This window comes from Acartia tonsa, chromosome 1 (assembly GCF_053477335.1).
Source record: "Acartia tonsa isolate MP-2025a chromosome 1, ASM5347733v1, whole genome shotgun sequence".
NCBI classification, from domain to species: domain Eukaryota; kingdom Metazoa; phylum Arthropoda; class Copepoda; order Calanoida; family Acartiidae; genus Acartia; species Acartia tonsa.
The window spans coordinates 62601377-62612004 of NC_137260.1; the positions used below are offsets into that span (position 1 = coordinate 62601377).

A 10628-nucleotide genomic window follows, 5' to 3' on the forward strand; every position below is an offset into this window, starting at 1 on the left:
AACTACAACAGGAATGACAACATTCAAAAGTAATGAAGCTCTTAAAAAAATAAGTACAGATAAAATTAATTTTAAAAATATATCAAGTACAATTTGCAAAGTAACAAGGATGACAACATCTGTAAAAGCAAAGCACTGAAACAGTAGGACAAACGGACATTAACACTTGTATAGTGTCAGAACTGAATAATCAGACTATAAATGTATAAGAGTCGAAGCAAAGTTGTAAGTAAATTTGTTGAAAATCTGCATTATACAGAATTATGTTTATGGATATACTTACATTTTAGGACTTGATTATAGAGTTGCTTCGCTAATAACATTATACTTTGTTGTCCCAGGAATTAATATATTAAAAATCAGATCAATCGGATAATTAGATCATATAAAAATTTGTTGTTAAAAAATTAGAAAAATCAACATGTTTAAAATGGAAGTACGGACATTTTGGTAATGATTATAGAGTTGCTACGCTTTCTAAATCGTACCTAAATACTACAGAAATCACCATGCAAAATTTGAAATCGATAGGACAATTCTAACATGCCTAAATTAACGAAAAAAGCTACCCGTTACGGACGGACGTACGGACGGACGGACCGACCTTAATTATAGAAAAGCTTCGCTTTTAAAAAATGAATTAATAAAAAATAGGGAGGTAAAAATTAATAATTTTGATTTCTTTTACTAAAACTATTAACATTTCTTACATACTTATTGAGAATAGAAACTGGACAATAAAGCAGTAAACTTATTTAATAATTACTAAAGCAATCCAAATATATCTTATGTTTTTATTAAAAATCAACCTTCATATTTTATATATGCATATTATATTTTAATCTTTACTCAATTATATCAATAACGTTCATTCTTTCATCGTCAGAATTCTGTTCGCAAGAAAGAGAATCTTTATCCTGAATGTCTTTTTCTATTTCCTGTTTTATAGTTTCTTCAACATCTTCAACTATAAAACAAGAAATAGAAGAAGAAAGTGGATCTACATCTAGAGTTTCTTCTTATTTTACATCTTCTTCAATATCAGTTTCACCACAATCAACAAAACTTGTAGAAACAGTAGGTGAACTTATTTCGTTAGTAGAATTCAAGATTTAGAGATGTCCTGTCGATTTGTTATGATTTAAAAGTTTTGAATTAGTGTAAATAGATTTTTGGCATGTTTCATATTTATATGGCTTTCCTCCTGTTTGAATCCTTTTGTGTCTAATAAAGACACTACTGTCTGAAAATCAAAATATCACAAGAATATATTTTTTCTCCTATATGGATCCATGTATGACTATTCATGGCACTACTTGCTGCAAATGACTTTTCACATGTGTCACATTCAAATAGCTTCTCACTTGTATGAACTCTTATATGTCTCATTACATTTTTATTGTTAGGGAATCCCTTTTTATAAATATCACAATTAAATAATGTACCTGTATGAACTCTTTTGTGAATATTCAAGACACTAATGTCTAAAAACGCCGTTTCACATGTATAACATTGAAATGATTTCTCACCTGTATAAAAACTCATATGTCTTATTACTTCTTTCTTGTAAGGGAATCTCTTTTTGAAAATATCACAAATAAATAGTTTTACACTATGAATTGTCTTGTGTCTTGTAAAGCTGATAATTTGTGAGAATGTCATATAACAAATTTTACAATTATAAGAATTATCTTCTGTCTGGTGAGTATTCATTGTGACGAGAGTTGTTTATACCTAAAAATATCAGAAAATTAAAAATAGTCATTGAAAGTTTTAATTTAATAATTGTCACCTGATTTTATGAGATATTTAGATCAAAAGGTTTTTAATAATTAAGCGATGAACTAGAGGCACATCTCTTAAGCAAAACGTTTTTAATCACACCTATTTTATACTGGTATGCTGTATGCTATTACTATTCAATAATGATAAAACTATCTAACTTATAAATATTTCCTAAATCGAAAAGTTAAAACCTTTATAAGATTTGTCTTAAAATACAACCAAATCATTTCAGTAATTTGCAAGATCTTTCAAAACACACAGACACACATCGTACCTCTTTACAATTAGGCCGAATATAACATTTTTAATAATGAAAACTTACTTATATTTGCAAAACTCAAATAACTCGCATTTTCTTTCTCTTTGTGGTTCTTCAGTTTTATAATCTTTAATCTCATTTCATTTTATATTTTATCTGAAAATAAACAAATAAATTTTTTTAACTAACAACAAAATTATTTTTGTAGGCACATATATAATGATTTAAAGTAATGGTTAATATCTATGAAATAGTAAAAGGGATAATTGTACAAAGTGTATTTAACTAAATTCGAGTCAAAATGTATTTCATGCAACTACCTTTTTTGCTTACTAAATCTTAGAATGGAAATCTAAAACATTAGTAATTTTGATTAATTGGCTTAGTGGTTAGACTGTTCAAACTTTTTGCATAAGAAAAGAAACAAAAACTATTTTTTTTTTTAAATCATACAGATTATCATATTTCAATCTTATGCTCAATTATATCAATAGTGTTTATTCTGCCCCCAACAGAATTTTGTTCACAAGAAATAGAATCCTGACTTTCATCTTTTATTTCCTGTTTTATAGTTTCTTCCACAATCTTAGCCTCCATCTTGATGAAGAGAGGATCCGCATCAAAAGTTTTTTCTTCTTTTACTTCTAGTTTAATATTAGCTTCTCCACAATCAACAAATGTGCTAGAAGCAGAGGGTTGCACTGTGTTTTCAAATTCTAAGTTGAGAAAATGTTCAGCTGATTTTTTATGTTCTGAAAGTTGTGAAATGGAGATATAAAATTTCTTGCATAATACGCAAAAGTATTCCGTTTTTTCTGTGTGGAATCTCTTATGGACAGTTAACTCATAACTTGTAAGGAAAGCTTTTTCACAATTTTCACAAGAGTATTTATCTAAATGGATCTTCTTATGGACAGTTAAATCATCATTTGTACAGAAAAATTGTTCACATATATTACAATAGTATTGGTTCTCTCTCATATGACTCCTCTTATGAGCAATTAAACTATTACTGTAAGAGAAAGCTTTTTTACATGTATCACAAGAGTATGGCTTTACTCCTGTATGGGTCCTCTTATGACAGGCTAAACCACTGTGTTGTCGGAAAGCTTTTTCACATGAGTCACATTTGTATGGCTTTTCACCTGTATGTATTCTCATATGTGCTGTTTAACCACCCTTCGTAGTGAATTCCTTGCAGCCGATATGACACATGTTCATGACGGATTCTTAATAGTTCTTGCACCTGAAATAAATAATATTGAATGAAATAGCCGTGTAGAATTGAAAATAATTATTGCAATCCTTTATATTTTTTAAAATCATTTTTGTTAACAGCTAGTATATAATTAAGGTGTGTTAGTGCGGCTGTCACTATGTTGGTAAAAGTATTCCAGATGTACTTTATGAAAACTCTCTCCTTACATCCATATCCTATCATGGGTGTATATTCTGCACTAGATTTATTTTTTTTCCCCTGCTACAAATTTTTTTATTTTTTTCCCCCCTAGTTTTTTCTTAAAAAGTAAGGGGGAAAATAGAAAAATATTTAAAGAACTATATTTTATTTATTTTATCCCTCCTACCACACATTTTTTTAGTTTTTTTAACCAAGGAGGGGGGCGAAATGGAAAAAATGTTTTCAGTTTTCCTAATTTTTACATTTTTTTCCCCTCCAACCACTTATTTTTTATTTCCCCCCCCCCCCCCCCTGAGCAGAATATACACCCCTGTATCCTATTTAGAATAGCTACTCTATGTGTAGGGGATGTCTGTCAATATGTAAGTAAAAGCATTCCAAATATGCTGTGCCTTTTTATTCAATGTTATGAACAAAATTTTCCTTGTACATGTTAAAAACTAACTTACTTTAATTTTCTTAACTAAGACTATGCGTGGTTTGTTTCTCTTTATGTTGACGTCAGATTCAAATAGAATTTCATTTTATATTTGTCTGAAAATAGACAAAATTATCATTTAATAAGTAGATCTAATTGAGTTAAAGAAGGTAAACACATTATTGCATTCAAGAGAAAGACAGAAAACAATATATAAACAGAAACAGTATCTACATGATTCAGTTAAAATATAATTAATTTTACAATATTATATCAATCAGTATTCTGCAAACTTAGATTAGGGTAAATTGGGTATGTAATTGTACAAGGTAGTCCCACAGGGGAAGGGCAACTTAAACCTATTTACACATTTTTACAAATGACATTTTTCTGAAATAATTATGATATTTTCTTTAAAATTATTTTTTGGAGAAGCAATATTAAATACAAACATAAATAAACATGATTAAGCACTTTTTAAAAGACATTTACTACAACAAATTAGCAATTTAGGTTCATACATTTATCAAACATTTTCAATTTTATCTACTTAAACAAATTCTTCACTCTCAATTTCTTCTTCTTCCTCCTTTATTTCCTCTTTTATAATTACTTCCACACTCTCAGCCTCCATGTTGATAGAGAGAGGATCCTCATCAAGAGTTTCTTCTTCTTTTATCTCAAGTTTTATATCAGCTTTACCACAATCAACAAAACTAGTAGAGAAAGAAGGTGGAACAGAGTTTTTAGTAGATTCTAAGTTCTTGCGACTTCCAGCTGATTTGCTTTGCGGTGACAATTCTTCCTCCTTTATTTCCTCTTTTATAATTACTTCCACACTCTCAGCCTCAATCTTTATAGATTTAAGATCCTCATCAAGAGTTTCTTCCTCTTTTATTTCTATGTTTATACTAGCTTCAACACAATCAATAAAACTGGTAGAAGCAGAAGGTTTGGCAATATTCCAACTTAATTTATGGAATTTCTTATGCATAGTTAAATGACCTAGTTCAGAGAAAGCCCTGTCACATGTATCACAGGCGTATGGCGTCTCTCCTGTATGGATCCTCTCATGGATAGTTAATTCCCGTTGATATAGGAAAGCTTTTTTACATATTTCACAAGAGTATGGCTTATCTTCTGTATGAATTCTCATATGACTTATTAAACTACTCTTCATAGAGAATTCCTTGCAGCAAATATGACACTTGTGTAGAGGTAATTTACTTGAGTGTGGCTTCTCATGCTCAGTAAAATGAAAATCAAACTCATACTTTCTATGGAAAGCTTTGTCACATATATCACATGAGTATGGCTTCTCTGTATGGATCCTCTTATGGATAGATAAATGACCTGAATTTGAGAAAGCCCTGTCACATGTATCACAGGCGTATGGCGTCTCTCCTGTATGGATCCTCTCATGGTTAGTTAATTCCCACTGATTTAGGAAAGCTTTTTTACATATATCACAAGAGTATGGCTTATCTTCTGTATGAATCCTCATATGACTTATTAAACTACTCTTCATAGAGAATTCCTTGCAGCAAATATGACACTTGTGTAGAGGTAATTTACTTGAGTGTGGCTTCTCATGCTCAGTAAAATGATAATTAAACTCATACTTTGTATGGAAAGCTTTGTCACATATATCACAAGAGTATGGCTTCTCTGTATGGGTCCTCTTATGGAAAGTTAAACTATTTTGCGTTGTGTAAGCTCTATCACACAAATCACATTTGAATGGCTTCTCTCCTGTATGCATCATCTTATGAAGAGTTAATGCACTTTGTTGTGGGAAAGCTTTTTTACATGTATCACATTTATATGGCTTCTCTCCTGTATGAAACCTCTTATGAACAGTTAATTCAGCTTTTGTACGGAATGATTTTTCACACCAATCACATTTGAATGGCTTCTCTCCTGTATGGATCATCTTATGAAGAGTTAATGAGGCTTTTGTACGGAATGATTTTTCACACCAATCACATTTAAATGGCTTCTCACCTGTATGTATTGTCATATGAACTTTTAAAATACCCTTTGTAGAGAATTTCTTGCAGCAGATATGACACTTGTTCATGATGGATTCTTAATAGTTCTTGCACCTGAAATAAATAATATTGAATGAAATAGCCGTGTAGAATTGAAAATAATAATTGCAATCCTTCATATTTTTTATAATCATTTTAAATACTGATTTTTGTTAACAGCTAGTATGTGTTAGTGCGGCTGTCATTATGTTGGTAAAAGTATTCCAGATGTACTTTATGAAAACTCTCTCCTTACATCCATATCCTATTTAGAATAGCTACTCTATGTGTAGGGGATGTCTGTCAATATGTAAGTAAAAGTATTCCAAATATGCTGTGCCTTTTCTATGTTATAGACAAAATTTTCCTTGTACATGTTAAAAACTAACTTACTTTAATTTTCTTAACTAAGACTATGCGTGGTTTGTTTCTCTTTATGTTGACGTCAGATTCAAATATATTTATATTTGTCTGAAAATAGACAAAATTATCATTTAATAAGTAGATCTAATTGAATTAAAGAAGGTATTCACATTTTTGCATTCCAGAGAAGGACAGAAAAAAAACGGAAACAGCATCTACATGATTTAGTTGAAATGAATTAATATTTACAATTTTTTATCAAGGGGGGGGGGGGGCGTTCGGAACCTGAGGCCTATCCAAAAAATCTTAAAACTTGGGAAAATTCAACATATAAGAATGATTTTATTCCTAATAACCTATTCTCTCAGTCCAAAGATAAAGCCTATATACCAGGTTTACGCAAATGTGTCAGAACTCCCCCCCCCCCTTGATATTTCTCAAGGTTAGGATAATATAGGTATGTACAAGGTAGCCCTGTAAGGTTAGGACGAAACAGATGTTTAAACAATAAAGCAAACAAAGTATATAAGATACTACCTATTTACACATTTTCACAAATAAAATTTTTTTCAAAGAATTATGATTTTTTCTTTTAAATTGTTTTTGCAGAAGTAATATTATTTACACATTACATCAAATCTTAAATACAAAATTACTACATAACAAATTTATATTCATATTTACATCAAATTCGCAATTTAGGTTCATTCATTTATAAAACATGTTTATGTTTATCTACTCAAAAAAATTCTTCACTCTCAATTCCTTCTTCCTCTTTTAGTTCCTCTTTTATGATTACTTCAACACTCTCAGCCTCTATCTTTACAAGGATAGGATCCTCATCAAGATTTTCTTCTCCATTCTTCTCTGCTTTTATCTCACTGCTTAAATTTTGTTCTGGATATATAGGCATATATTTGTGGATATTTAAGATATCTTTAGGTCTAATGGGCCTATATTTGTGGATATTTAAGATATCTCTATGGATCCTTTTGTGTTTAGTCAAGTCACTATTTCTGTTAAAAGTATTTTCACATTGATCACATGAGTATCCAGTGTGGATCCGTTTGTGCCTAGTCAAATCGCTATTCTTAGAAAATGACTTTTCACATTGATCACATGAGAATGGTTTCTCTCCAGTATGAACTCTTGTATGTTTGGTCAAATTACTATTACTAGAAAATGTCTTTTCACATTGATCACATGAGTATGGCTTCTCACCTGTATGAACTCTTGTATGTTTGGTCAAATCACTATTACAAGAAAATGTCTTTTCACATAGATTACATGAGAATGGCTTCTCTCCTGTATGGATATTTTTGTGTCTAGTCAAGTTACTTATAGTTGTAAATGTCATTTCACATTGATCACATGAGTATGGCCTCTCACCTGTATGGATCCTTTTATGAACAGTCAATTCCCCACCGGATTTAAATGTCTTTTCACATTGATCACATGAGTATGGCTTTTCACCAGAGTGGATACGTTTGTGTCTAGTCAAATCACTATTCTTAGAAAATGACTTTTCACATTGATCACAAGAGTATAGTTTCTCACCCGTATGGAAGTTTTTGTGCTTATTCAAATTACTAGCATCAGAGAATGACTTTCCACATTGATCACATGAGAATGGTTTCTCTCCTGTATGAACCCTCATATGAACAACCAGGTTAGATTTATCTTTAAAATTCTTGTCACAAATTACACAGGTATTCATGCTGGTATATCTTCTCTTAATCTCCTGAAATTATTTTTATGAATTAGTTTTACAATATAAAATACTAGCAGCTAAAATTATTTTACAAGAGGTAAAAACTTCCATAGAATCTAGAAAAAAACCCAGTAAAATTCTAAACAAAATTGTTGCCATATTGCATAATTACAAGATACTATTTCAGGACATTCCAAAAATACGATGAATAGAATAATTTTAACACATAAGAAATTTTTATCAAAAAGGATTAACATGTTTTTAATGGACGTCCGGACAATTTGGTAACAATTATAGAGTTGTTATGCTTTCTAAATAGTACTACTACAGGAATCACCATGCCAAATTTGAATTCAATAGGACAATTCTTGTATGACAAAATTAATGAACAGAGCAAACCGTTCCGGAAGGACTGATCCTAATTATGGAAAAGCTTCGCTTTTAAAAATCAGTATTGAATAGAATAAGAGATTGGGTTTGAGAGAGATTCTCAATCGTCACAAAAAATCCGCCATAAAGGGGGGGGGGGCGAAAGTGACACTTTTTGAAACCAAAACTAAAAGTCAAAGGAACTCAACTAAAAAAAGAGTTACAGGTCTGATATTTTGCATGGCAGTTGCTTTATAGGGGTACAATATGGAACTGTGAAGAAACGGCGTCGGAACCGCCGAGAAAAGGCAAAAAAAAATTGGCGGGAAACCGCGGTTTTCGGCGGTTGCGCCGCCGTTTCTTCACAGTTCCATATTTTACCCCTATAAAGCAACTGCCATGCAAAATCTCAGACCTGTAACTCTTTTTTTAAGTTGAGTTCCTTTGTTAACTTTTAGTTTTGGTTTCAAAAAGTGTCACTTTCGCCCCCCCCCCCCCTTTATATTAAATATCTTCTGGAAATCTATAATACAAAGTAGAACTATGTCTGTCTGTTTGTAGCGAAGGATCTCGCTAACCGCTAAACCGATCGGGTTCTCCTTTACAGGGAAGCTTCTCATATGTCCCGGGAAGGTTTATAACTATTTTCTTGGGGGGTGGGACACCCCCAACCCCCCCAAAAAATGAAAATTCCCCCCCCCCCTTCCCAATTTTTTCTTTTCTTTTTAAAACTAAAATTAAAATAGTGGAGTCGACTACCCCCCCCCCCCAAAAAAAAAAAAGTTTAATATAATTCAGAGCATTACAAACAGACCATGTAAATTAGATATTTGATGTTTATTGGAATAGGGAATCTATATTCTATACAAACAAAAAATCAACAATCTAACTTGAATACCATCTGAGAAAATCATATTTCCCCCACTCCATTTCTTTCTAGCAGATAGATGGACGAAAAGACGTCGAAAATTTAATTATTTAGTAATTAGCTTGGCATACTAAAATTCAAGAGAAATGTTTTTAAAAAGAACTTAATTAAGACCATAAACACACAAGAAAAAGGATGACAACACCATAAAAGCGAAATTCTGAAATGGTTGGACAAATGAACACTTGTAGAACGTCAGAACTGAATATGTAGAAAATAAATATGTATTTAAGTTTTTTTTTAAATAAGTAAAATTGTTGCAAAGTTGCGGAAATATAGGATACTGTTTAAGGATATACTTACATTTTTAGAACTTGATTATAGAGATGATTCCTTATAACATTGTACCTTGTTGTAATAAGAATGATTATTCCAAAAATCATATGAATAGGATAATTATAAAACATAAAAATTTTCAATGAACATACGGACATTCTGGTAAGGATTAAAGAGATGCTAATCTTCTAAATGGTACCTAACTGTTATAGAAATCATCATGCAAAGTTTAATCGATAGGACAGGTATATCATGTAGGAATTAACGAAAAGAGCTGACCGTTAAGGACGGACGGGCCGACCGTAAATATTGAAAATTTTCACAGTTAAATATATAAATACCTTATAATATCAAGTAGATCTGTATAATTTTTTTCTGTTCACTGTGAATTTTAGTTGCTGACTGACGTTGATTCAATTATCAACCTAAATCATAAACAATAGTTTATTCTTGTTTTATATAAAACTAGCGGCTTCGGCCCTAGCCTCTAGGGGCTTTGCCCCAAGAGGTTTGATCAAACCATTTTTTTGTAATTTAGATTTTAAAAAATAAATCTAAAAAAAAAAATTTCTCTTGGGGGGGGGGGATATTTTATGGGGAGGGGGTAGTCGTCCCCACTATTTTAATTTTAGTTTTAAAAAGATAATTTTTTTTTTTTTTGGGGGGGGGTATTTTTATATTTTTTTGGGGGGGGTGGGGTTGGGGGTGTCCCACCCCCAAGAAAATGGTTGTAAGCCTTCCCGGGACCTATGTGAAGCTACCCTGTAAAGGAGAACCCAATCAGTTTAGTGGTTAGCGAGATCCTTCGCTACAAACAAACAAACAGACAGACACACAGTCAAACAAACAAACAGACAGACATCGTTCTACTTTGTATTATAGATATATTATGATGGCCAATACAGTTTATTTTAAATGTTTCTGGTTTGTTTTTCTGCGCAACTTGTGAACAAAATTATCATTGTTTTAGGCAAAAACTAACTTACTTTTATTCAGAAGTTAAAAATTATGAGCAGTTCATATCCAGTTTCAAAATATTATTTCATTTTATTTATATTTATTCTGAAAA

At 31.3% G+C, this 10628-nt stretch overlaps 2 protein-coding genes and 1 long non-coding RNA gene across 3 annotated transcripts; all 3 read right to left on the reverse strand.

The window, feature by feature from the left end:
* Positions 1 to 780: 780 nt before the first annotated feature.
* On the reverse strand, positions 781 to 2202 carry LOC145326060 (uncharacterized). Its single transcript, XR_013881735.1, has 2 exons — positions 2108 to 2202; positions 781 to 1734 (listed from the first exon to the last, which is right to left on the reverse strand). It is a non-coding gene; the product is annotated as an uncharacterized LOC145326060 (long non-coding RNA).
* Positions 2203 to 4002: 1800 nt separating this feature from the next.
* On the reverse strand, positions 4003 to 6385 carry LOC145326040 (uncharacterized). Its single transcript, XM_080169138.1, has 2 exons — positions 6306 to 6385; positions 4003 to 5987 (listed from the first exon to the last, which is right to left on the reverse strand). The coding sequence occupies exon 2, from the start codon at positions 5960 to 5962 to the stop codon at positions 4433 to 4435; it is 1530 nt and encodes a 509-aa protein (XP_080025264.1). The 5' UTR covers positions 5963 to 5987; positions 6306 to 6385; the 3' UTR covers positions 4003 to 4432.
* A 488-nt stretch (positions 6386 to 6873) lies between these two features.
* Positions 6874 to 10623, reverse strand: LOC145326049 (uncharacterized). Its single transcript, XM_080169149.1, has 3 exons — positions 10546 to 10623; positions 9901 to 9984; positions 6874 to 8016 (listed from the first exon to the last, which is right to left on the reverse strand). The coding sequence occupies exon 3, from the start codon at positions 7990 to 7992 to the stop codon at positions 7015 to 7017; it is 978 nt and encodes a 325-aa protein (XP_080025275.1). The 5' UTR covers positions 7993 to 8016; positions 9901 to 9984; positions 10546 to 10623; the 3' UTR covers positions 6874 to 7014.
* Positions 10624 to 10628: the final 5 nt, after the last annotated feature.

What these genes read in the sequence shown, in the direction of transcription:
- LOC145326040 (XM_080169138.1), bottom strand. Translation starts at nt 5,962, where the DNA reads ATGAACAAGTGTCATATCTGCTGCAAGAAATTCTCTACAAAGGGTATT.
- LOC145326049 (XM_080169149.1), bottom strand. Translation starts at nt 7,992, where the DNA reads ATGAATACCTGTGTAATTTGTGACAAGAATTTTAAAGATAAATCTAAC.